Genomic DNA, 25810 nt, shown 5'->3' on the forward strand with positions numbered 1-25810 from the left:
ATCATGTATAATCCTCATTATAAAATCAATTACTTGCGCATTATCCTTTTGCAGCTGAAAGATCTTCAAGTTTGATAACTTTATAGTAGTTAATATTCACATGTTGAGTACATGATTGATTCTTAATCACTACACATGAAATGTATATGCAAGTGACTATCTCCTCATTCATTAGATTAATGACTATAGATCGGCTAGTTTAATCAGTTGATAATTCATTCATGGCACCAACCTAACTCGTTGCCGAAGGATTCTTGAAAATAGCAGCTACTAGCATTAGAGTAGATTTAATGTTGCCAGAACTTTCACCTCTACTAGCTAATTGACATCTAATACAGAAAAAATGCTTTTGCATTCTTCTGTTTCATCTTTTCAGCACCATCTAGCTACCAAAACTCGAAAGTATATCAGGATCTCACCCTACTGCTCATTAATGCAGTTGCTACACATTGAATTGCCAGCTTGTGCAACATAATATTGACATATACATCCATTGTTATTGCAAATTGGGTCCTCAAAATTAAATATATCCATGTTAGCTAACTTTATTTGGGGATATTTCTTTTTAGTTGTGTCCAGTACATAGTACAATAAAAAAGACAACCATTAATTGGATCTTTCACATCTTGTAGCTAGCTAGCTAGCTAGTTTTTGCTGAAAGTTATAAAGGGCAAATGGCACCAATATGCATATCTATTTTTTGAATTGATTTCCATTAGATTTATAGTTGATTTATGGAATATCAACGATGCAAAATACACAGGACTTAGAAAATACAATTAAAGAGAAAACCATTAATTCCATCTTTATTTCACATCATACGTATTCCATTTTTTTTTTTTTTCATTTGAAGTAATTAATCAATTATTCAACTATGTGCATTACACGACCCATACAAAGGAAAATCTGCTAATTAAATGGAGATCTTTCTCTCCTTTCTTTTCCTTTCTATCTTCTTTACATTTCTTTTTTCTTTTCATTTTCCTTATCCTAGAACCTTAGTTACTGTATTGCTTATTATTATTATCCTTCTGGAATTTGAAGGGAATAGCCACTGTTTCGAGGGAAAAACAAGAACGAACGAACAAAGAAAGTGATGTTGGTCTTGTTATTATTGAAAGTTTGTTACTTTATAGCAAAACTACCGCAGGAGAGATAGCAAATAAACGAGCTAGGAAAGCTGTTAAAGATCACTTTCAAAGCTTCAATGAGTGGGTGTGAACTTGGGACACTTCAATCATGTATTGAATCAATACCGGCTTGTATAGCTTCCGGTTTTCGCATAACCATACACCTTCTAATTATTGAAAAAAAAAAGAGAAACTTCTAAATAACTATTCCTTTCGTTTAATTGAAAGTATAATACTTTTTAGTTTGGAATGTTTCAAAAGTTTATTATCTTACCAAAATCAAAATTACTTTTGTTCTTTTTTTTAATGTTATCCAACCTTTATCTATATTTCATATTAAATTTAAATTTAAAATTTGAATTTTTGGGGGTAACTTTGGAAACAAATCTATTAAAATCATCGTCAAACCACTATTTTTAAAAAATTAGGATTAAACAATTTGGGACAGAAAGTGTATAAGAAAATCAACCCAACCATCAAAAAGGAAAAAGGAAATTTTAAGTGGTAGGGATTACTTACACCAAAAATGTACTAGAATAATTTGGTTGTACTGACATAATTTAGTCTTCTTATGGGCCCATGTTACGAAACTATCCTTGGTTTTCTTTGTGGGCAAAAGCTATCTCTAAAGCATGAAACTGATGAAAGGCTTCTGACAGGCAAGGCCAAGCCAAGGTACTATCTCTCATAAATCTACTGTTACATTCATCTTTGCTCTCCACTTCCCTCCTTCCCCACCATTTTTTCTACCATTCTCATCAAGTACAGAGCTTAGGTTGCATCTACAACAAGATTTTGCGGCTTAGTAAATGTTTTTGTAGTGAACATTTTGGGACAAATCTTAATTCTGAAGCCAAAGTTGGAAGCCTAGCTTTTGTGATTTGGAGCAAATTTTTAGTTCAACATCTTATGTTTTGCTAAAAAAAAAAAAAAAAGAAGTCCTTAACCTGGGTTTTATATCTACTATATGCATCTATTCTTGGAAAACTGCAATCTTGTTTGTCTTTATGTTCAGCTCTGATTTTGGATAGAGAAGTGTCGGTTGGTTTTGTGGGATCTACAGATTACATCAGAAGGAGTTTTTGGGATCATCATCATCAGCTGTGGCAGTCTCTTCTGATAAGCCCTCTAGTAATTTCTTGATAAAGTAAGAAAGGAAGGAGCAAAATATAAGTTTATAAGAAGTCTTTGTGCTGAAAGGAGAAAGGGTTAGATTAGAGGTGATAAACAATAAAAGGGTTCGAGGAAAAAGAACATTTGGATCTGGATATCCAGTGGAATTATCAGCAAGAAGTGGAAAATAGTACAAAATTTTCATCACAAGAAGAGGAAATTCAAAGGAGCATATTTAATCATCAATACCAGCATCTGCAACTTCTTCAGCAACAGCATGAACAAGCCTTAAAGTTAGCCGACCAGACGAAGACAGCGCCTGAACATGCAAAGGCTGGACCACGAACTGGGATGAAGCGAGCTGGGGGAGGAGGAGATGGGCAAGGGGAGATAATACAAGTCCAAGGAGGCCACATTCTCCGAGCTACTGGCCGGAAAGACCGGCACAGCAAGGTCTATACTTCAAAAGGTCCAAGAGATAGGAGGGTTAGGCTGTCTGCCCACACTGCTATCCAGTTCTATGATGTGCAGGACCGATTAGGCTATGACAGGCCTAGCAAAGCTGTAGATTGGCTCATTAAGAAGGCGAAAAATGCTATCGACAAGCTGGCTGAGCTACCCCATAATCATCCAAATGAAATTAGCTTAATGGCTGCTCCAAGTACTGATTCCAACCCTGGTTCATCAAGCGGCTGCCAGGGATTTGAACACCGATCGGAATCATCTTCTCTTTATGCAATTCAAAGGCATCAGCTGCATGATAATCCAAATGGGAATTCAGGAGTTATTCCACCAGAAGTTGATACACAATCGATTGCAGATACCATGAAAACATTCTTTCCAGTGAGTCCGGGGAATTCTTTGATGAATATGCAAAGCTATCAGCATGATAGAATGTCGAGACAGCCCTCAATCCAGACAGAAGATCTTGGCCTTTCCCTCCATTCTTTGCAAGATCAGAATTTGAACCACAGGTCTTACACCGAGCAAATGCTTTTTTCAGGGTCAAATTCAACCATGTTTCCTGGGACAAATTATCAACAAAAGACCGAGTCTTGGAGTGGAGCTGGAGAAGGAGAGAATAGGAACATTGGATTTATATTCAACCCACATTCAATGCCAGTGCCACAACAGCTAATCTTCAGCCAAAACTCAGCATTTTCTCAGAGGGAACCCCTTCAGTCCAATTATTCACACCTCTTTCATGCCTGGAATGAACGACAGATGCCCTCTGTGGATCATCACAATGCTCAGGCAATCAGTCAATCTTCAATGTATAACATCCATTTCGGCTCAGATTTTCAGGTTCCAGCTCGAATTCGCGGGGATGAGGAGCCTGGGGTGGTATCCCTCCAGCCATCCTCAGTCTCTCCAAGCTCACAACATTAATGTCAAGGAGCCATAGCTTTCATATCCATCAGGTATATATTCAACCCAAAACCCTCGATCTCTTAGCTAAAGTCAGCTTTATTTTTTCCCATGATTTTTCCCTTTCTAACATTGGTTTACTCATACTGCTACATTATGATCATTTTAGGACAAATAATGAACGTGATTCTACTCAAGCACTGGAGCTTTTTTGGTCAGCTCAATCAATTGATTTTCATTGAAGACAACTGAGAAGATTGAGTTCAGTACTTTTCTTTAGATTAATTTTGCTTGTCTTCTAAATTTTGTTGAAGCATTCTTGTCTGGTTCATAATTTATCTCCGCTTACGTACTATTGTTAAAGTTCTTGTGGTCCTCGTCGGTTATATTCTTAAGTGTAGTCATTTTGTCTTCAAACTGATGATGGTCAGACATAAGATCCTTGTTGACCTCGTTCTCTTTCTCTATTAATTAAACATGATTCTGATTGAGTTTATGATCGATTTGGTGGTTAGCATTTCCATTCTCGTTCGAGGGCATTTTGTCTCTCTAGCTATTTTCTTGGCATATTGGATTTGAAGGAGTATTAGATGCACAAACTGTTAAGATTTGGTGGAACTAAATCCGTACGACTAGAAATTAATAATGCATTTCAAACATAAAGTCTTTGTTAATCTTTCAAGTGCAATATATGTGCTTAATTAAATTGATTCATCCTAAGTACCTTAATGCATCCTTTTTTTTTTGCCCCGACGCTTTTAATATAAGGCGACATGATATAGGGAGAGACATTTATGTACATTTGCAGATAGTACAAGTTGAGTGGTATTAAGAATTGCATGTGACTACAGAAACTAAAGAATGCAATACGAACTTTTACATGATACTTAGGAGTTAGGAGTACGTCTATAACTAGTATTCTGTGACTAATTTCACTCTATTATTTGGATAGTGGTTACTAAGCTCTGTGACTTCTGGGGGAAAGAGTTAAGTGCCTAAGTTTTGCCTCGGACAGTTTTACAATCAAGAACTGTGATTTCTACGGGTGAGAAAGTAAGTGCATAGGTTTTGCCTTGGACAATTTTTAGAATCAACATATACTGTGATACATTTATTTTGGAGTATTGCATGCCATGCATGGAATTTGTCAAGAGTACTGCAAAATTAAGAATAATACATTAAGATACAATAGATATTCACATTTACGTGCATCTTCTCGTTTCTCCCTTCAGAAAAGTTCTGATTGAAAAACAAAAATACTATTGAATTTTAACGTAGCATCATCTGATTCAAAAATTTACACATATTATACATGTGACTAAATAGAATATAATGTCCTACATTTTATACAAATTCTTAGAGTGATTTAAAGAAAATTAAAGAGAACTTGTGATCCTTTTTCTTTCCTTTTGGTGCCCAAAAAAATAAAATTTGCCGAGGTTTTAACATTTTTGCTTGAACCAACAATTAAGATAGGCTGGTTAAATGACTTATGGCAGCTTGGGCTACATGGTTCCCCAGAAAATGAGGAGTCCAAGATTAGATTGGGCTTTACCATCCACCCCACCCCTAAAATCCTGCCACTTGAAAAACATCAACTCTACATAATCGAGTAAATTGGCAACAAGACCAAATCCACTTCTTGCACAGAGGAATTAACCATTTGGTTTGGATGAACTTTGGCCCAACATATGAAGACCAATTCATGCATGTCCAACCCACTACACACTTACAAAATGCAATTCTTTTCACACCACCCTGTCTCGCTGTTGACCAGGAGGGAAGGTAATTCGTGTGCTGATATTCTAACCAAGTTAAGGTAGAATCCATGGTTAGGGGCTAATTCCTTTGATTATTGTTTAAAAAAAAAATACAATAACGCTCTGACAGAGTTCTGGTAAGAGAGAATTTTTTTTCTTTTTTGTAAATGTTTCTGGGAAATCTGCAAAAAAGTGTCGGGCTATCAACCCGACAGCCTGCAGTTTTTTTTTTTTTTTTAAAAAAAGAAAAACTTCAAGGCTGACGAGCTTAGTAAGCCTAGTAGCCATAATAAATTTCCAAAAAGTTTGGCTTGCTGCAGTTTTTTTTTTTTTAACTTCAAGTTAGCCCATCAACCTTTTTTTGAGTGGAATTTTCCTCATCAGTAGTAGCAGCAGCAGCAGCTTTGAAATGGTAAGAAAGAAAAAAAAAAAAAAAAAAAGGAGTGACGAGAGAAGAAGATAAGGGTGTTGAGAGACATGTGAGGAATGAGAGAAGATACGTTATTACTGGCCTACTCCTATACTAATATACTCATTTCCCTTCTTTTGTTCAACATAATTTCCTTATATCTCTCTTTCCACTTTTGTCTTTACCTTTTTTCCCCCACCTCCGATCTCCTCCCGGTCCTCCTCCTCGTCTCCTCACACTCACACATGCACTCATCTTCCTCTCTACTTCTGTCCCACTGTATTTTCACATGTTGTTACAATTATTGAGAAAAATAATAAGTGAAGTAAAGGACAAAAGTTTATTTCTTTGCAAAACTTAATTAACTCATAATATGAAATTGTTCTATTGATAGAGTTCAAAACAACTCCACTAACTATCCCAATAACTCCACTAGTTATTCCATTAATTTCACTAACTCCACAACTTAGGTAGAACAAAATAAACAAATATGATTAACTAACAACAGTAAATAATTTTTAACAATCTCTCCCTTAAACTGAAAGTTTTTCAAACATTCAGTTTAATAGGACTTATCAATTGCACAAACTCAAGCAGTTCTTTTAATTTCTGAAACGTGGATAACTTCAATGGTTTGGTCATTATGTCAGCAATTTGATCTTCACTTTTGCAATAAAGAAAATCAATTATTTCATCCCTTGTGAACTTCCTTAGAAAATGAATCCTCACGTCTATGTGCTTGATTTTTCATGTAGAACTGGATTTTTAGAGAGTTTGATAGCAGAACTATTGCTACAATAAATTGTAGTAGCTGATTCTTGCCGAAAATGCAACTCTTCAAGAATATTTCTTAACCAAATTGCTTGATAGGTACAAGTTGTTATAGCTACATACTCTGTTTCAGTTGTTGATAAAGTAACAATTGGTTGTTTCTTTGAACACCATGAAATAATTGCTAAATCCATCATGAATACATAGCAGATGTACTTTTTTATCATCAGAATCACCTGTCTAGTTACTGTTAGTAAAACCAAACAGATATGATTTTTCACCATTCTTGTAGAACAACCCTTATTCAATGGTTCCCTGCAAGTATCAAAAAATTTTCTTGACAGCTAGAAGATGTGTCTCTTTTGGACTTTCCATGTATCTACTAATAAGACTTATAATATGCATAATATCAGGCCTAGTTGCCGTTAAATACATCAGACTTCCTATAATTTGATTGTAGGATACTATCAACTCTCTTTCCTTCAGATTTTCTGATGAGTTTTAAACCTATTTCAACTGACGTACTAACAAAATTACAATTTTTCATTTGAAACCTATTCAGAATTTCTTGCACATATTTTCTTTAAGAGACAAAAATTTTGGCAGTAGATTGCACCACTTTAATGCCCAAAAAATAATGCATCTTTTCAACATCAGACATATCAAATTCAGTCATAATAGATTTCTTGAATTTCTCAAACATGGCATTATCATTTTTAGTAAAAATAAAATCATCAACATATAAGCAAATAATGAGCAATTTATCTCCATCTCCAATTTTTATAAAAAAAATGTATATTCATATGGACATTTTTTAAATCTTTCCTTAGAAAAATAAACATCTATACGACTATACCAAACATGTGAGGTTTGTTTTAACACGTATAATACTTTCTTGAGTTTGTACACCTTATATTCACTTCCAACTTTCACATAACCAAAAGATTGATCAATAAATACCCATTTTTGTAGATTATCATATAAAAATGCTGATTTCACATTCAACTGGAAAATAAGCCATAAATTTTGTACTGCCAATACAATCACTATCCTGATCGTGTCATGCCTTGCGAATGGAGCAAAGATTTCTCCATAATCCACGCCAAACTCTTGCTTATAGCCTTTAGAGACCAAACGTGCCTTGTACTTGTCAACTTCTACATTCTCCTTTAATTTCGTATTTTACACCGACTTGACACCTATAGATTTTTGTCCTTCTGGAAGATTGGTTAACTCCCACGTGTTATTTCGTTCAATAGCTGTAATTTCTTCATCCATTACTTTCTGCTACTTTAAATCTTTGATAGTCTTTTCAAAAACTGTAGAATCACAATCGAAAAATAAAGCAAAATATGTAAGTGAGTTCTCAGATTGATCAATTCCAGTTACTTCATAATCAATCATCCATGCAGGTATTTTTCTAATACGTTGAGGCCGTTCTTCATCTTCTACTATTGTTTGAAAATTTGGTACATTATCTGGACCATTTGGTGGAATTTGTTCTGTCAACTACTGTTTGTTTTCTTAAATTTCATCAAAATCAGCAGGTATTTGTTGTTTAATAACATTGCTGTTCCATGGTCAAAAATTTTTCTCAAAAAAAATTACATCCCGACTAATGACAATTTTCTTAGGGATAGAATTATAATCCTTATAGGCTTTTGACTAATCAGTAACACCAAGAAAAATACATTTCTCCCCCTTATTGTCTAACTTTGTCCTCTTTTGCTCTGAAATATGAGCAAAGGTAATGCATCCAAAAATTTTGAAGTGATCCATTGTTAGTTTTCGTCCGCTGCATACTTTCTTAGATGTTATATTTTTAACAGCAAGTGTGGGACTTCTGTTCAATATATGAATGCTCCAGTTAACAGCTTGAGATCAAAAACTTTTTGTAATACTACTTTTTGTCAAAAGACTCCTCACCATGTTCAATATTATACGATTCTTCCTCTCCGAAACACCATTCTGTTATGACGTATAAGCTGCTGTAAGCTACTTCTGAATTTCATGTTCCTCACAAAAATTTATAAATTCTTGTGAGTTATATTCTCCATCACGATCACTGTGAAAAAATTTTATGGACGTGTCTGCTTCCTTTTCGACAAGAGTCATGAAATTTTTGAAAGTTGAAAATGTTTTAGATTTTTTCTGTAAAAAATAGATCCAAAATTTTCAATTATATCATCAATAAACATCATAAAATAACATTTTTTACCATTAGATGATAGAATTATGAGTTCGCATAAATCAGAGTGAACCAGTTTCAAAACGTTCTTTGCTCTCTATGATTTTCTTTTTGAAAAGCTATCCCGATATTGTTTGACAACGACACACTCTTCACAAATTTCTGAAGGAATTGTGATTGAGATAGACCAGCCACCATATTTTTCTGCTGCAAAGTTTTTAATCCACCAAAATTTAGGTATCCATAATGAATATATCATAACCATACCACATCTTTCGATTTTATTGAGAAACATAAATGAGTCAAGTTCTATAAATAGAGTGGGAACATACGATTTGTCGTCATCTTAATTTGAGCAATGAAACCTAACTTTGCATCTCAAACTCGACATACACCATTTTTGATAAAAATTTTGTACCTTTTTTCTAGCAACTGACTCACACTAAACAAATTTTGTCTTTAAATCTAGAACAAAAAGACGCCAGTGATAGTGTGAATAGAGGAATTTTCTTTAGTTTAGATAGTTACCCTTCCTTTTCCCATAACGGAAATTATAAAGTTACTATCAAAATTAACAGTATTACGAAATGACTCGTTTAACTCAGAAAATGTCTTTTTATCTTCACACATGTGATTGCTACAACTGGTGTCTAAATACTACATATTTTGTTGAGTTTCTTCACTCATGTGACACACCATCAAAAGAGATACTTTTTCTTCTTTTTCTGTAAAATTAGTCATTTTTTATTTTACCTATTCAAATTAGTTCGACGTTTGGACTGATAATGACTATACCTATGACATTTGTAGCATTCAATATTGGACTTGTCTGTTGACTTTGGTCTTTGAGTTGTTGATAGATGACCTCCAATGCTTGCTCCTCTGCCTTCTTTCCATGTTGAGTGATTTTCTGTTGAAACCTTCAATGCTTGCTCCTCTTTCTCTTGCAGGTTAATTATTTGCTTATGAATCAATAAAGAACTCTCCAACTCATCAATTGAAAATGTATCAATAACTTTCGATTCCTCTACACAGCATACAACAAAATTAAATTTTATTGTCATCGATCAAAAAATCTTCTCGACAATGGTAACATCCTCCAAATTCTTTCCATGGATTCTCATCTTGTTAACGATTGCCATCGTTCTTACGAAATAATTTGTAACCGACTCGCTTGACTTTATGCGTAAAAGTCTCAAATTCAGTCCGAAGAGGTTGAACTGCACTGCTTTGCCTCATATTGTTCTTGATACTTCTTCTTCGTAGAGTCCGCAAATTCTATTGAGGTATCTTTGGCTAAGAATTGGTCTCCAAAATGGGCTCGATCAATAGCTTGAAAAGGTAATTTTTGACTTTAAGATCTTTCAATGTCAATGCTTCCAACTCCGTTTTCTGCACCTCTGACAATATTACTCCAACTGTTGGTTCTTCTACTCTAAATTCAACAACCTGCCAATACTTCTTGGATCTCAAGAAGTTCTCCATTAGTATACTTCAAAGATCATAGTAACCATCAAAGCGAGGAATTGTTGGCTGCACAAAATTGTCGGTGGCTATCATAATTTACCAACACAATTTTCTTAACTCACTTTTGTTTTCACTCACGAACCTAGCTTTGATGCCACTGTCACAATTATTGAGAAAAATAATAAGAGAAGTAAAGGACAAGAGTTTATTTCTTTGTAAAACTTACTTAACTCATAATATGAAATTATTCTACTTATAGAGTTCAAAACAACTCCACTAACTATCCCAATAACTCCACTAGTTACTCCACTAATTCCACTAACTACTCCACTAATTCTACTAATTAGATAAAACAAAACAAACAAATATGATTAACTAACAACACTAAATAATTTCTAATAGTCCTTACAACTTTTTGATTTAAAATTTTTTTTATATAAAAGTTAAAAAGGTTTTTAAATTTTTTTAAGAATCTATAAGTAGTATTAGTAGGACAAGTATTACCCAAAAAAAGGGGGAAAAAAAAAGAGGAAGAAGTTACTGATTGCCATAGTACTACTCCATCCCACTACTGACATGTTACCACCTACATCTGTATCTGCATTTGAGTTTCCCACAAAAAAAGGGATGAATATTTGTATTTAGTTGTTTGCTATATATTGGGGCCATGCAGCCCTTTTTTTTTTCTTTTAACTTTTGATGGCCGCCAGATTTTTTGAAAATTTATCATGGCTGTCGGGTTTAGTAAGCCTAGTAGTTTTGATGTTTAAAAAAAAAAAAGCTGCAGGATGTCAATAGGCAATTTTTTTTTACAGATTTCCCTGTGGCTGTGGCTGTGGCTGTTGGGCTGGTAGCCAAACATTTAAAAAAAAAAATTCTCTCTCTTGTCGGGCTGTGTCAGCTCGGCAGGCATAGTTTTGTACCAGAACTCCGTCAGAACATTATTGTTGCAATTTTTTTTTCAAACAATAATCAGAGGAATTAGCGATAGTTAGGGGTCATTTTATTTTCCCTTCCTCCATATCCAATTAAGTCTTTGTTATCAGTGGATTAAATTGGTGTTTCCGATTGTCGTGCAATTATTATGTAAATGGCCATTAGGCCTCCAATTGACTGGGAAATAATAATTTTTGTTAAACGAACATTTCCAGGAATAATGAAGTATTATGAAGATTTTGTATTTTTTTTTCAGTAAGGGATGATATTATCTTATACAATTGTTCACATTGGAACATTCAAAAAGAGATGAAATGGGATGTTTTGGTTTTTGTGGGCCGAAAGCCTCAAACTGAGCCCAAAGCTTCATTTTAGTGTTAAGGTTAAGATTGAGAATTGAAACTTGGCTAGAATATAGAACATTTATGAAGGCCTAAAAAAAACTAATATTAGATTGGATTGCTACTTTTTACAAGAAACTTTTGGATTGCAACTTTTTAATTTGTAAAAAAAATATACTATACTAATTTGACATATGTGATGTAAAAAATTCATTGAGAAATATATTCACGAAAAATGTTAGAAATTTAGAAATTTTACAGGATATGTGAGTAGAAACTATTGGATTACTGCTTTTTAATGCCTAAAAAAAAAAAAGAGTAATGGCTTGACATATGTAATGCAAAAAGTTGATTGAGAAATGTATTCATGAAAAACTTTAGAAATTTACTTTAGAAAATAGAAATCCAACACATGGAGGTAGTCTTAGGATCACAGAAATTAATTTTATGCTAGATAACATTTGGAAATTAAGTCTTTGGTAGCCTGATCAGGTTAATCAATCCTTTTAAAAAAATTATTCCTTTGTTTAAAAAAAATCTGGAGTTGTTACTTTCGCGTTTCCAGCATTGGGAGTATTAAGTTTTCAATCAAATTGAATAAAATGTCCACTCCAACTCAAAGAGCAAACCTTGCATTTTTTACTGAAACTTTTAAGTTCCAGTTAATAACCAGCTATAAATTAATCAGCAATAAAAGATATTTGACGCATTTATACACACAGTAAATAGAGAAATTATCAGCAACTATTGAGACTAATATCAGACAAATCTCCATAGATTCTATGCTGAGAAAGGAAAAGTAGCAGTAAAATTTTGGCCATTCTGGTATGGAATTAAAGTATTGGACTCGATTAGTATTACTAAAAATTTCCAAATCCCAAAGCCTTCCCTCCTTTCCGTGCCCGCGCCGGCGCCTCGATTTCCCGCAAATCCAAATTAACGTTTTCAGTTTCAGTTTTTTGATTTCCTTTCCCTCTACCTACCATATCTACACACAGTCACACACTACAAAGATTCCAAAAATTCCCACAAATTCAAATCCACAACCCTCCCTCTTCCTCCTCCTTTCAAAAGAAAATTTGAAGGAAAAGAAGTGTTAAAAGATGGTTTTTTTTAAAAAAAAAACCAAGTTTCAAACTTAACCCTCCAAAAATTCAAACAAATTCATTCATCAATCACCCGTTTCATCTCCACCTTCAACTACAAATACCTCAAATGGAACTTGGGAATTCTCACCACTTGCTTAACAGCCTACCCCATCTCCACCCCACCACCACCACCAAAACACCGTATCAGAATTCAGAACATCAAACATGGAACGTGGTGACAAAGAAAACATCATCGTCCCATATGGGTTCACAAAGAAAGAAACCAATGTACCAATTCTTGAAAATGCCAAAAAATTTCCTGCCCCAGTTGTTAAAAGAAGGTTCAGAAGCCCACTTCGAGACATTACTCAGTTGTTCATTAATTCACAGCCACCAGCACTACTTTCCTCAGCTGCATTTATCTCTGATTTTCAAGCCCATTCTTTTATTTTACCTCTTCCTGCTATGAATTCTCGAAAAAGGAAAGCTGATGGGGATGCTGAGATTGATTCAATGAAGAAGGCTGCATCCAAGATTTTGAGAAAAGAGTATAGATAGTTTTATTTAGATATATATGTAGATTTTATACACCCAATTGATATTCCCAAGTTTAATCGATGTAACATTTTACTTGATAGAAAAATTAAAACATTGAGATGAGCGACTATTTGATTTTTTTTTGCTTTCATTTTATTCTTTGGTCAATCATTAATTTTCATGCCTTCTTATTCTTCTTTTTGTCAACTTGGGCGTTCTTCTTCTTTTATTTTTTTTCCTTTAAATTTTTAGAATTTGAGCTGCCCTTGCTGAATTTAAATGTGATTAATTTCATGCCAAAAGAATTGACGAAATTTAGATATTCTACTTTTGGCAACAAGTGCTCGGTGGATATTTCTACACATATATAAACATTTTTTTATCTCCGCTTGTGTTAACAAAGAGTATGTTACAATGCTCAAGTATTTTAAATAGGGGGATAACCACAACCAGATTTAGTAGGTTGTACTAAAATTCATCTTTTTAATAAGGGGATAACCACTACTAAATTTAGTAGGTTGTATTAAAATTTAGCTACTTTTTAAGATCGAAGACTAGATTCATAAATAAGTATTGCGAGATATGCTTTGAGTGCAGTAGGTTAAAAGTTGAGATAAGGCATACCACTAAGACACTATGAGGACTCTTAGGTCTCAAATACTCAGAAAAAAAAAGGATCAAATATTTGAATCAAGAAACTTGATAAGAATTTGGATTGAGATCATGTTGAACAGAATGGAGGACTAACATGATATGGCTATTCAAATGCAAGGTGTGTGTGTGTATATATACATATATATATATATGTTCTTGAATAATATACATCTTCGTTCAGACAAACACAATCCCACAACTATAAATTCCAATTGATCAGGAATACATGACCAGTTAAAGCTACAAAAAGTCTGGAAGTGGAAGCTAGTTGGACTTAAATTAACATTTAGCTTTTAGCTTATCTTTGAACGCAGGACATACTGATTACTACTGTGCTGTCTTATTCTTTCTGTCCTCATGTATCAAGTGCTTATTAGGCCAATCAAAAGTTCTTCCAGAGTCAAAATTGATAGGTCAGTTTCAAGTTGATCATGCACCACGTTATGTTTATTTCTTCAGAATTTGGATGTTTCCCGGATAAAAGGTTTCTTGGACCAATGAACCTGTGTTCGTACGCACTGTTATGTTAATTCAAGAAAGCCATGAATTTGTGATCGGCTATGTTATGTGATCACAAGAGTCAGATTTCTAGATGAAAAAAGTGCAAGATCTTGGTGACACTGAAATTTAAAAAGGTCATTACCAGCACAGCACTGGGAACTGTGAGGAATTGATGCAGACACTGTTGAAAACATGGTTCGCCATCGCGGGTCGCAGTCGCGCCGCTGTTTCGGTTATTCCACATTCATCGCGACATATCGGTTGAATATCGGGTGATACACACATTATAACGCATGAAAATTTCCAAAAATTTTGAAAAAATTACTAAAATTGAAAAATACCAAAAAAATCACAGTTTTAAAAAAATATCCAAGTCGACTTTGAGTTTGACTCGGATATATCGGCCGATATTATGCATCACGGATTCGAATCGGCCAATATCGGTCGAGTTAGAGCGAGTCGTCGTGGATATGGTAATATTCGCGATTCAGGGATCGGACTCGTACCGATCCCCTCCGTTCCAGTTACGACTCGGCCAATACGTATCGGTATTAGCCGATACGGCGAACCATGGTTGAAAAGTGCAGCCACCGCCGATTTATTTACTTGAGGTAGCGAGTTGCAACAGCATTTGACATCATATCTCTCTTGAGTATGCCATTGGAGTCTCTTTGCAGCATCAATTAAAGAATGATTTTCAAGTGGAAAAGGCTTTATAAGGGCGGTCACTAAACAATTTGATAATGCAGTAAAAGTCAGTCATAAGATGTCCCATGAACTTTGTCTCTCTTAATCAACTGACGAGGAAAAGTCTGTTCCATGTAGGCATTTGTCTTGTTTCTCAGGTTTTCTGTTGGTATTTCAGTAATTCATCAAACAATAGCACTTTAAGTGCTTTTTTATGAGCCAATATATGTTGATAAACAACGCTGAATAAAGAAATCATGAATGCTACTGCAACTACTGGCCATGTCTAGGCTGTTCTTCAATGCTTTATATAATTAAGTGACAACAGGATTGGCAAGTTAAACAAGAGTAGATAACAGTAAAAATGATTGTGCAATGCACTTTAGATGCGTTATACATATAAATCTATTCATGTACAGCAAATAGCGTGAATGATTAGTTGGCATCATTACTTCCTAACTAGCATTCCTTTCACTGTTTGTCTTCTCTTTATTTTTTTTTTGCAGCAGGGGAGGGTGGGATTTAAGAAGCAGGGAGGGGATAGAGGGATTAGAACACAGGATCTCTAATTTTTGGAACCTCAATCTTAGCCACACTGTTTGTCTTCTCAGTTTCTTCTTTGTCAACCTAATGACTGAAAAAGAATAAGTTATGCTCTTAGTGCACATAGATTAATAATGAGGAAAGTGCAAAATAATGCTCATATCAATTCAGAACAAGAAATATTAGATTCAGAAAGGAAATAGGTATTCCTTCTGTGACTGATCTAAAAGAATGTACCCAGAATTTCGTAGTCTTTAATAGTGGCATTGGTGTTTTTATTTCCCCTTCAGTATGAATAGTTGCTACATTGTCTCTGGTTAATGTCGATTCTTGAGAACTTGGTATGGATTTGTCATTGTGTCTAGACAGTAAAGACCAGCCACATATCTCATGCTATAAGATGCCTCAAATGAAAGGCAAGTCAAAAATGCCTGACCAAACTACCCTATACAGAGTTCCTACAGTGTATGGTCACATAGTTGTACCCTTTGAGCATATACTTCTATTCACATTTCATCCAATGAGCCTGTTTCTGCAAAAGTTCTGTAGGTTTTACTCCTTTTTTGCTGCAAGTGATGGAAAATTCTAATCTTTATTGGTGATATTCATTCCTAGAAGATTCAAACACAATGTTACTGGACTCAGTAAAGAACATCTGGTTAAAGACTAGAAATTGAGATATATTCTTAAGAGTCACGATGTTCAGTGCTTTCTTTGACTTGAGCTCCTTTTCCTCTTCGCATAGATCAGTAAATGGATAAGTAGATGTATACCCAATTAGGAGTAAAACTGGATACTGATGTTGAACTTCCTGCAGTGCATGTCACAGTTACTATAGGCTAATCGCGGGCATTTGCCTGATATCCTGCAAAATTTTTGTAGGAATTAATCACAATCAATTAACTGTCCCGGTTTGACCAAAACAACAACAACAACAACAATAATTACAGTCTGTTTAACAGCTTCTAGAGAAGCATTGGTCCTTTGTTCTGCTTCTTAATGGTCAGGTGCAGGAGTTGCAGCTATCTTAAAATTTTGAGTCCTTGACTGCATTAATTTAGATTCAAATGCAATGTGGATATAGTTAACTCTACATCACGATGACGACCTTTATAAGAGGAAGTGGAGATAAAGTGCCGCACACAAGAAGCCACATTTTTGTATGACATTGACCTTTGGATGCATCACAGAGGAAGTTCTGAGAGTAGACTCCATTACAAGGTCAGAGTTGGGGCTATTCGATGTCATTAAGAGCTAACAAGACAAACATTCGCTGACTAGATATACACGTTGCTTGCTTATATTTTAAATATCCTTACCAATGTCTACAAATTCATTATAGTTTCAGAATGATGGGCATGAGATCCAAGGTTGATAACCTTCTATTTGATTCCAATGACTTGGACTTCTCTTATCTTTCAACAGATTGGCTGCATTGAACTCGTCTCCCACTTCATTTCAGCTTAAGAGTAGGAAACTATCTATATATACCAGGGCTTAAGATCATCTGATACCCAACTCCTGCCAGAGTTAGTTAGTACCCCCAAGAGCCAATAATGTCTTGCTCGAAGTTTTTCTTGTGTCTTGCCATTGCCATTTTTCTGCTTTTGGCAATGGGGTCAGAAGCTCGGCCTCTTTCACCATTTCATCACAGAGTGAAAATAACCGAGCAATTCCGGGCATTTTTTGACAGAAGGAAAGTACTAGAGGAAGATTATCAATTTGACAGCAGCAGTGAAGGTCATTACCAGCCTGCGCGTTCCAGTCCCGGAGGACCTGATCCCTACCATCACTTTTCAAATCCCTAGTAACGTACTTTTGGCGGAGTGAAGAAACATTCTTTCTGAAATTAGATCAGAAGATGTGCTATAATCCTTCTGCATGCACATCCACTGTTACATGATTTTGTTTTGATAATAAGAATGTGCAATGCATGTGAACTTTGTTAAAATGTTTTTATTAACCTCTTCATAATAAAAATAGCATTTTCACTTGTGGCACTTTATTGAAAGCCGTCATGACATATGACTGAACTAACTAAAGAGTAAATGCTTGCCAGGAAAGTAGTACTTAAAAATGTGATTGTTTATAAATGATCATCAAGCTGGTGCAGGTACGTTTCAGTTTCTTATATCTACGCTCACATGGCTAACTGTAAAGTCAGCAAGAAAAGGTAATAGTTTGCTTTCGGAAGTTAGGATAATGAAATGGACGTCTACTGTCCATCTGATGCATGAAAGACACCTTTTCTTCTTCTTCCAAATAGAGGGCATGCTTGAAAAGCTCTCGAAGCTTAATGAAGTTTGATACAATATTAGGTACTTTAGTACCACCAGGCAGCATCTGGAAGAAGGAACCTTTTACCATTTATAGATGAAATAATAATTACTGCAAGAAGGCATCCATGCAGCAGAAGTTGGACCTAAGAATATTAACCGATCTGCAAACATTTAAGAATGGCAGAGGTTTTCCAAATTCGCTTGAGTGAGTGTATAAATTGTAATAAAGCCAGCAATTTAACAACTCAGAGGCAACATTTTATAATGAATCGCCATAACAAAGCAGTGGAAGGTGGAAACTTTTGAATAGTCTTCTTTCTTTGCATATACCGTTCTCCAACTGTCATTAACATTCACCCACAACGAAAAAAGAAATGCATTTTACTCAGATAAGATACCAAGTAAAGGCCTTGCAATTTGTTTACCTTAAATTTATGCGCAAATGGTAATTTACTCTGTTTACATTAGCAAGTCACTATTCTTACAAGGAACCTCGGATTAGACACTTAATACATTCTGTATTTTGTTTTGAAAAAAAAAAAAGGATAATAGAGCACAACATAGGTTAATTTTTACAATTAAAATACGACATCCAAAATAAAACTTTAGGTTTCATGCCAAAATTTTAAAAGGGATTCACCCAGAAAAAGAATAAAATATAGGAACTAAATTACTCATAATAGGTTTAATTAAGTAGCCGGTTCCTCAACGCAGTCAAAATAGGCATGCCATTTTATTGTTAAAACTTAAAACCTCTGCTGCATGAGAAAGACAACTTCAATTGCATCAAAGAATTTACCACTATTTTGTGGAATTACTCACCTCTGTTCCACTCAGAAGCTTTATCACTCCATTTCCTTCCAAAACCTGCATCTTCATCAACATTTATATGGAGAAAATGTCACACACCAGAGACTCATTGACCTACTTCAAGAACCCACAAGGGTTCAATCAGTCAACGCAATCAAAGCCTTCCATGCAATCACAATTACAATGGGTCCAAACCCAACAGAACCCATTGTTCTTTACAATACTATCATCTCAAAGTACGCTTCTTTGGGTGAAGTTGTTACAGCTCGTAAACTGTTCGACAAAATGCCGCAAAGAAATGTCGTGTCGTATAATACTATGATCAAAGCTTATAATCGAAATGGTATTTTGGAGGAAGCCTGGAAGTTGTTCCGTGAGCTGAGAATTTTAGGATTGAAGCCTACACAATTCACATTTGGCGGCATTTTGTCTTCTGCTTTGATGAATCTTGTTCAAGGGTTTCAACTGTTGGCATTGATTGTAAAGAGTGGATTTTTACATGCTGATGCAATAGTTGGTACTGCATTATTGGGTGTGTTTGGGAGTCATGGATGTTTAGATGAAGTCACTCGGGTTTTAGAGGACATGACTATAAAGAACTTGGTGACATGGAATTGTATGATATCTCTGTTTGGGCAGCACGGATTTGTTACAGAATCAACTGAGATGTTCCTTGAACTCTTGATAAGTGGAGTGGAATTGTCTCAATCGACTTTTGTAGGTGTTTTAGCTGGTTTTACTGGGGAATTTGACTTGGAACTGGGAGAACAAATACATGGCTTAGTGGTCAAGTATGGGTTTGAAGACTCAGTTTCAGTGGCTAATTCTTTGATTAATATGTATGCCAAGTGTGGGGAGATGTGCTCAGCGGAGAAAATGTTTGAGGAGAATGGTGTTAAGGATGTTGTATCATGGAACACTATCATTGGAGCAATGACAAAAAGTGATAGGCCAGATAAAGCATTTTCAACCTTTTTGCAAATGTGTGGAAATGGAACCTTTCCTAACCAGACGACATTTGTGAGTGTTCTACACTCCTGCCTTTGCCTGAAGGACCCATCATATGGCAAATGTATTCATGCTAAGATAATCAAGAGAAATTTGGAATCTGACGTATATGTTGGCAGTGCTTTGATTGACTTCTATGCAAAACATGACAAATTGGAAATTGCCCTTCTTTGTTTTGACAAAATATCTCATAAGAATTTGGTTTGTTGGAACTCTTTGATGGCGGCTTATTCAAATAGAAACTCTTCTGTTGCCCTTTTGCTACTCCGAGAAATGTTTCACTGCAGCTATCGTCCTAATGAGTTTTCATTTTCTAGTGTTGTTAAATCATCTGTAGGCCTAGAGGTGCAGCAGCTTCATTCATTCATAATAAAGATGGGCTATCATGATAATGAGTACGTATCCAGCTCTCTTATCAGTTCATATGCCAAAAATGGATTTATAGATGATGCCTTGAAATTTGTGGATGCTAAGTGTACACCGATTTCTGTAGTCACTTCCAATGTGATTGCTGGTATTTATAATAGAACCAGGCAGTATGAAAAGACTCAAGAACTATATTCTGCACTTGAGGAACCTGATATTGTGTCTTGGAACATCTTAATTGCAGCTTGTTCTCGAAATGGTGATTATAGAGAAGCTTTTGATCTCTTTGATCATATGCAGAGAGCTAAGATAAGACCAGACAATTACACTTATGCTAGCCTCTTTAGTATCTGTTCCAAACTTTGCAACCTGGCTTTGGGAAGGTCTCTTCATGGTCTGGTTTTTAAGACTGATATTAAATGCTGTGACACGTTTGTCTGCAATGTAATGATTGATATGTATGGAAAATGTGGGAGCCTGGGGTGTTCATTTAAGATCTTTAATGAAATGACAAACAGGAATGTTATTACATGGACTGCTATTATTTCAGCCCTTGGATTACATGGTCATGCTCATGAAGCACTAGAAAAGTTCAAAGAGATGGAGGCGGAGGGCTTCATGCCAGATAAGGTTGCTTTAATTGCTGTTATTTCAGCATGCAGGCATGTGGGATTAGTAAAAGAGGGGTTGGAATTATTTGAGAAAATGAAACCGGAGTATGGAGTTGAACCAGAAATGGATCACTACCTCCTCGCCGTTGACTTATTGGCTAGATATGGCAATCTAAGAGAAGCTGAAGAGTTAATTGCTGGGATGCCCTTCCCGCCAAATGCACTTGTTTGGCGTAGCTTTCTTGAAGGCTGCAAGAGAAAAAGAACCACACATAATGTGGCCCTTCTCATGTAAATAGCCTTGAGCAAATGAGTTGACATTCTACTCTGCTTACACAGAGATCAGTGTGAGGTAATTGTATTAGCATGCAAGAGGTTGTTTATAGAAGTCTTGAAGTACTTCAATATCACAAATGGGTCTAAAATTATACAAGTCAAAGATAATGAGCGTAAATCCATATATTGGTGAAATTGATCTGCCCTCTTCTGGTTGACAGATTTGACTTTTCTTTAGTTTGTGTCACTGTGTTCCTTTCAGAATTTGATCCTTCAGTGATGAAGTTAGAAGCAAAATAAGGCTTTGATCCTCTGCAGTGTTTTGCCTCCTTTTTATAAACCACTTATGCAGGACGAATGCACATGGTCATTGAAGGGAGTGCTCTTGCGTCCACTATACCCTTTCCCTTTTGTTGTTTGTTGATATCCTTTGCTTGCATCCTTGTTCATTTAGTGTTTGCTTGTTTTTAGTCTTTCTTTTTTTTCGTTTCCATTTTTTCCAGCCCTCTGAACCTTGGGCCTTTTCTTTTTAATAATTTGTTCTAGAAAATAGTTATTGTCGTCTTAGAGGCATGAAAGTTGGAATTTATACTTTATCTTTTGTCCTTGTCTATCCGTTTGACTCACTGATTTGTTAATGTTACTGGTGATGGCAACTCAGATTTGTTACTGTTGCAGTCATGATAAACAAAGTGGTCGCCTCCAAATGAAATATGCTATCCCATGACTGCTGGAGGGACAGAGCAAATCTGAGGATGATTATTGACCACACTGAGTGGTGGGAAGAAAGAATTTAGTTCTAGCTTATCACAAGGTTTGGCAGAAAGCACTCCGTTTGTATAACTAGATTGGGAAATAAATTTGGTCTTTGGACTTGGTAGATACAAATCTATGACAAGCAGTTTGTGATGCTGAAAGCACTAGTGTGCAAAATCATTATCAGGATGATGACAATAGGATAGACCATCTCCTAGCCATCCCTCAACAGTGTCATCAATTTCTGATAACAAACCAACTAGAAGATGTCCACTTTGAGTGGCGTCATTGTGCTTGAAAATCTTTTAGACTATTTGGTCTGCTCTGAATAATTGATGGCCTCGTATTGACTATTGAAGCCTCCAACTTATCCTGTTCTGCTTGGTCACCTTTAAGTAGTCCATTCAAATTTGGTTACTATCTTGAACTTCAAGCGTATTTAGGTAGTCATTTCTTCAGCATCTTTGCCAGCATAATGGAGATGAAAACATCAGCCACTTATCATGACCATCAAGGAGTGAGTCAGCGTGATCTATGATGCTTCACATTTGTAGTTTAAGCAGAAAAAGTGGAGTCATAATTTTCTGGCAACGCTTATTTCAACGTATAAGGCTCTTCATTTAGGTTAAGAAGTCTGCATGGCAGTTCGTTATTACAAATGCCGGCTTAGTTCTCTAAACTTGACATCGTCATCATAAGGCTTTTTAGTAATGTTATGTTTGAGATTCTATTTCTTTTTGTGTTCTTGGTTCTCAATGTAAGGCTTTTACTTTTCTTTCTGTAAACCTTCATGATTTATAAAAAGCATCTGAGTTTGTTTTGTATTTAATTGTAATTTAGCTCCCCAAAACAAATGGACGAAATGCATAGTAATGTTGCCACCGGAATGTCAGAGTTGCCCATTTCGGAGAGTTGCCAGTTGCTTCACATTCATTCTTCACGTCTTCAAGTGCCTGGTGGTTCTACTCAGTGTTTGGTACTCTGGTTCTTTGTGAGGATTGACATTGGACTGGAGTTGGAAAGAAACTTGCAACTTTTTCAGCGCTCTTTATATCCTAGGAGTATACAAATAAAGGTTTCACTAATGGGTATCCAAAGGGGCACTCCCTTAGAGAGGCCTCGAGTGTAATTATTTACTAGAGTATTGTTAATTTGTAGGGCTATCAGTCGGGCTTTGTGAGTCAGATTTTGACAAATTGAAGCTCGACTCACAAAAGAAATATAGCCTTTGAAATTTTGGGCTTTTGCACTCGGATTCATATTAAGACTCAAATTCTGTTTGATAACCCGATTCATCACTTAAATCAAATGGATTCAGATCTTAACATAATTAGATACGTTTAATAACAAAAAATACAATATCTGAATTAATTAAAGTCACTAAATTTACTAATTAAAACTTATTTCTAAAAATAAGTGATAAATTATTCACTTATTACTAATGCGATATATACTCGAATATATTATACATATTTAGGGTGTGTTTGATAAAACTAAAATCTAAAATATGAAGTTCAAATTCAAGTTTGAAAATTGAAATTTAAAATCTGAAATCTAATGTCTGAATTCATTAAGTTACTAAATTATTGAGTATAAAATCTGATACATTTAAGTGTATATCATATTAAGTGATAAGTAAATAGCTTATTACTTAATTTTGAAGCAAGTTTTGCTTAGAAAATTCAGTGCCACTTAATAAATCCAAATGTACTATTTTTGGTTATCAAATACATTTGAACACATTAAGATCTGAAACCATTAAATTTAAATGTTAAATTGGGTTATCAAATAGGGATTTAGTACTTAATAATTCAGTAACTTAATGAATTCAAAATTCAAATTTCAGTTTTCATATTTCAATTTTATCAAATGACCCTTAGTTTGGAAATTGAGATTTGGAGAGAAAAGAAGAGAAAGGAGGAAAATTCAAAGTTTAATTTAAAGTTTTACTTGTTTGGGAGTTTAAGTGGGAAGAAAAGAAAAGAAAGTGGTAGGAAATGGAGAGATAGATTGGTTAAAAACCTTCCTCTCGAAAATGGGAAGAAAAGTTTCACTTAACCTTTTAAACATTTTCAAAATGCCAACTTATATTCATAAAATATTAAACAATAAACCATAATATCGATTGTGTCCAAAATCATTCTTTTCGTTCCTAAACTCTCAATCAACTTGAGAAGAAAATTATATATTTTCTCTTCTTTTCTTTTACAACTTATCCTCTCTTTTCTTTTCTCTCCTCTCCTGAACTCCCAAGTTAAGCCGAAAGGATTCATACTTGACTCACAAATTAATTAGAGCATCGGGCTTAAATTAGGTTTGACCAAAGTTCACAAATTAAATACGTAATTATATAAAACATATGTTTAATATTTATGTAATGTTATATGACTATATATAAATTGTTAATTTTTTACGTTATAATGTACTTAACTATAAATTATACACATTATTGTCTATGTTATAAATATTTAAACAAATTATTACTTGGATCGGATTTTAACCAGATTGAGACTAATAAGGCTCAGGTTTGGCTCACATTTAAATTTTACTCTATAGTTAGACCCAAATTCTATTAGACCCAGTTAAGCACGAGATTTCGCCTTAATTTCTTCCTAAATGAGTGGGTTGAAATCAAACTGATTCCGTCCCATTGACAATCCTATTAATTGAGTAAGCGTTTAAATACTGTGGATGCAATAAATATGACGTGTGGATCTCTATGGTAATTTTGACGTAAATCGGGTGTATGCTGTCTAGAAAAATCCTAAAAATTCTGTTTTAGAGATATGGTCTTGAAATTGATTGTAATCTTCAATACAAGAGTGCAATCCCGACCGACCATTAAGACGATATCGCGAAACGAAATAAACGGAGTTCTTAAATTTAACTATCGGTTACATGATATTTTGAGATTTATTATCACTATTTTCCTAGCAGAAAAGATCAGGAAACTTTATTATAGAAGAAATTATGGCATGTGCATAAATCCTTGCTCAATCAATACAATCTTAAATTCCTCCATTTAAGCAATCTTCGTCCTAACTGATCAAAAAACAAAGGAAACCCCGTTATAAAAGGTCACCAGGAGTAGCTGTTACATCAAAGTTCACAATAGTATTTCATCTATTAAGTACGAAAAAAAAATGGCTCCTCATCATCAAATATCCAAAGCAACAACGTTAATCTTTCTAATGATGCTTGCTCTTTGTGCATTTCCCACGGGCTTGAACGCACGAGTTCTGTTGCAGAAGAAGGATGGTGAAATTGACAGCACAGCTACGTTTCAGAAAATGGACTTTGATCTCTCGGCTTTGAAGAAGGAGATGACGAGTGGAAGATTGTTGAGAGAAGTACCCGGTGGACCAAATCCTCTCCACAATATTGTTCCACCACCACCAAAACGATCATCAACAATCTCTTCAGATAACTAGATGTATTTGCAATTGAGGCATATATGCATGGTTGTGTCTTGCATGGATTTGATGTTCTGATGCACTTACTGCATTTATTCCAATAAAATTGTTCCAAAATTGAAACAAAATATGTGTTTGAATATCAATGGCTACCTATTTTAACTTTTTTTTTTGGCTTTTTCCTAAGTCGTATCTCCTAAATAATCTCAGATTTTCAGTTGATAAGTTCAATTGGTTTGTCATTGTTCGATTTGTTTTAAATGCTTCAAGACATAAAAAATTGTTAAATGCAATGCTAATTTTCCACGGAAGTATAAGGATGTTGTACTTGTGGGGTTAGCGAGATAGGTAGTCCATCATCACAAGCCAAATAAAAGGGGTTCGGATTTTAGATCAGGACCGTCAATGGGATCGGGCCATCCCGAACTCGGCTCAAAAAAAATTCGATGAACCTAACCTTTCATTGAGTTGGGTTGATGTTAGACCTAAATATTAGTTTCAAATTAAATGTGAACTGAATTTGAACTTTATTAGACTCAAATTCGATATAGGTCCGACCCTCTAATCTGCATCTATGTATAATTATATATAATATATTCATATTTTGATATATATATATATATGTGTGTGTGTCTGTGTGTGTGTCAAAATATATTAATATATAAGAAATATTAAATATACAAAATTAGATCAAAATTTTCAGAAGGATGAATTTTAGTACGAGCAAACTGAGGACTTTTGAAAATGTAATGACTGTTGATCATATTTTATTATTATTTTTCATGTACTTTGAACTAA

The 25810-nt window shown here is 34.8% G+C and overlaps 2 protein-coding genes across 3 annotated transcripts; both read left to right on the forward strand.

The window, feature by feature from the left end:
- The first annotated feature begins 1714 nt into the window (after positions 1-1714).
- On the forward strand, positions 1715-4112 carry LOC113770138 (transcription factor PCF5-like). 2 transcript variants are annotated; one of them, XM_027314518.1, is made up of 3 exons: positions 1715-1805; positions 2146-3664; positions 3781-4112. In XM_027314518.1, the coding sequence occupies exon 2, from the start codon at positions 2595-2597 to the stop codon at positions 3630-3632; it is 1038 nt and encodes a 345-aa protein (XP_027170319.1). In that variant the 5' UTR covers positions 1715-1805; positions 2146-2594; the 3' UTR covers positions 3633-3664; positions 3781-4112. The 2 variants fall into 2 exon arrangements, with proteins under 2 accessions (XP_027170319.1, XP_027170318.1); XM_027314517.1 differs by having other exon boundaries at positions 1759-3664.
- Positions 4113-18534: 14422 nt separating this feature from the next.
- LOC113771814 (pentatricopeptide repeat-containing protein At3g58590) lies at positions 18535-21259 on the forward strand. The gene has a single exon (XM_027316372.1). It carries the CDS (start codon positions 18535-18537, stop codon positions 20860-20862), a length of 2328 nt encoding a protein of 775 aa, XP_027172173.1. The 3' UTR covers positions 20863-21259.
- Positions 21260-25810: the final 4551 nt, after the last annotated feature.

The sequence above is a fragment of the Coffea eugenioides genome, chromosome 5, assembly GCF_003713205.1.
Source record: "Coffea eugenioides isolate CCC68of chromosome 5, Ceug_1.0, whole genome shotgun sequence".
NCBI lineage: Eukaryota > Viridiplantae > Streptophyta > Magnoliopsida > Gentianales > Rubiaceae > Coffea > Coffea eugenioides.

Bases quoted from the DNA above. Each gene is read 5' to 3' on its own strand.
- LOC113770138 (XM_027314518.1), top strand. From the start codon at position 2,595: ATGAAGCGAGCTGGGGGAGGAGGAGATGGGCAAGGGGAGATAATACAA.
- LOC113771814 (XM_027316372.1), top strand. From the start codon at position 18,535: ATGAGAAAGACAACTTCAATTGCATCAAAGAATTTACCACTATTTTGT.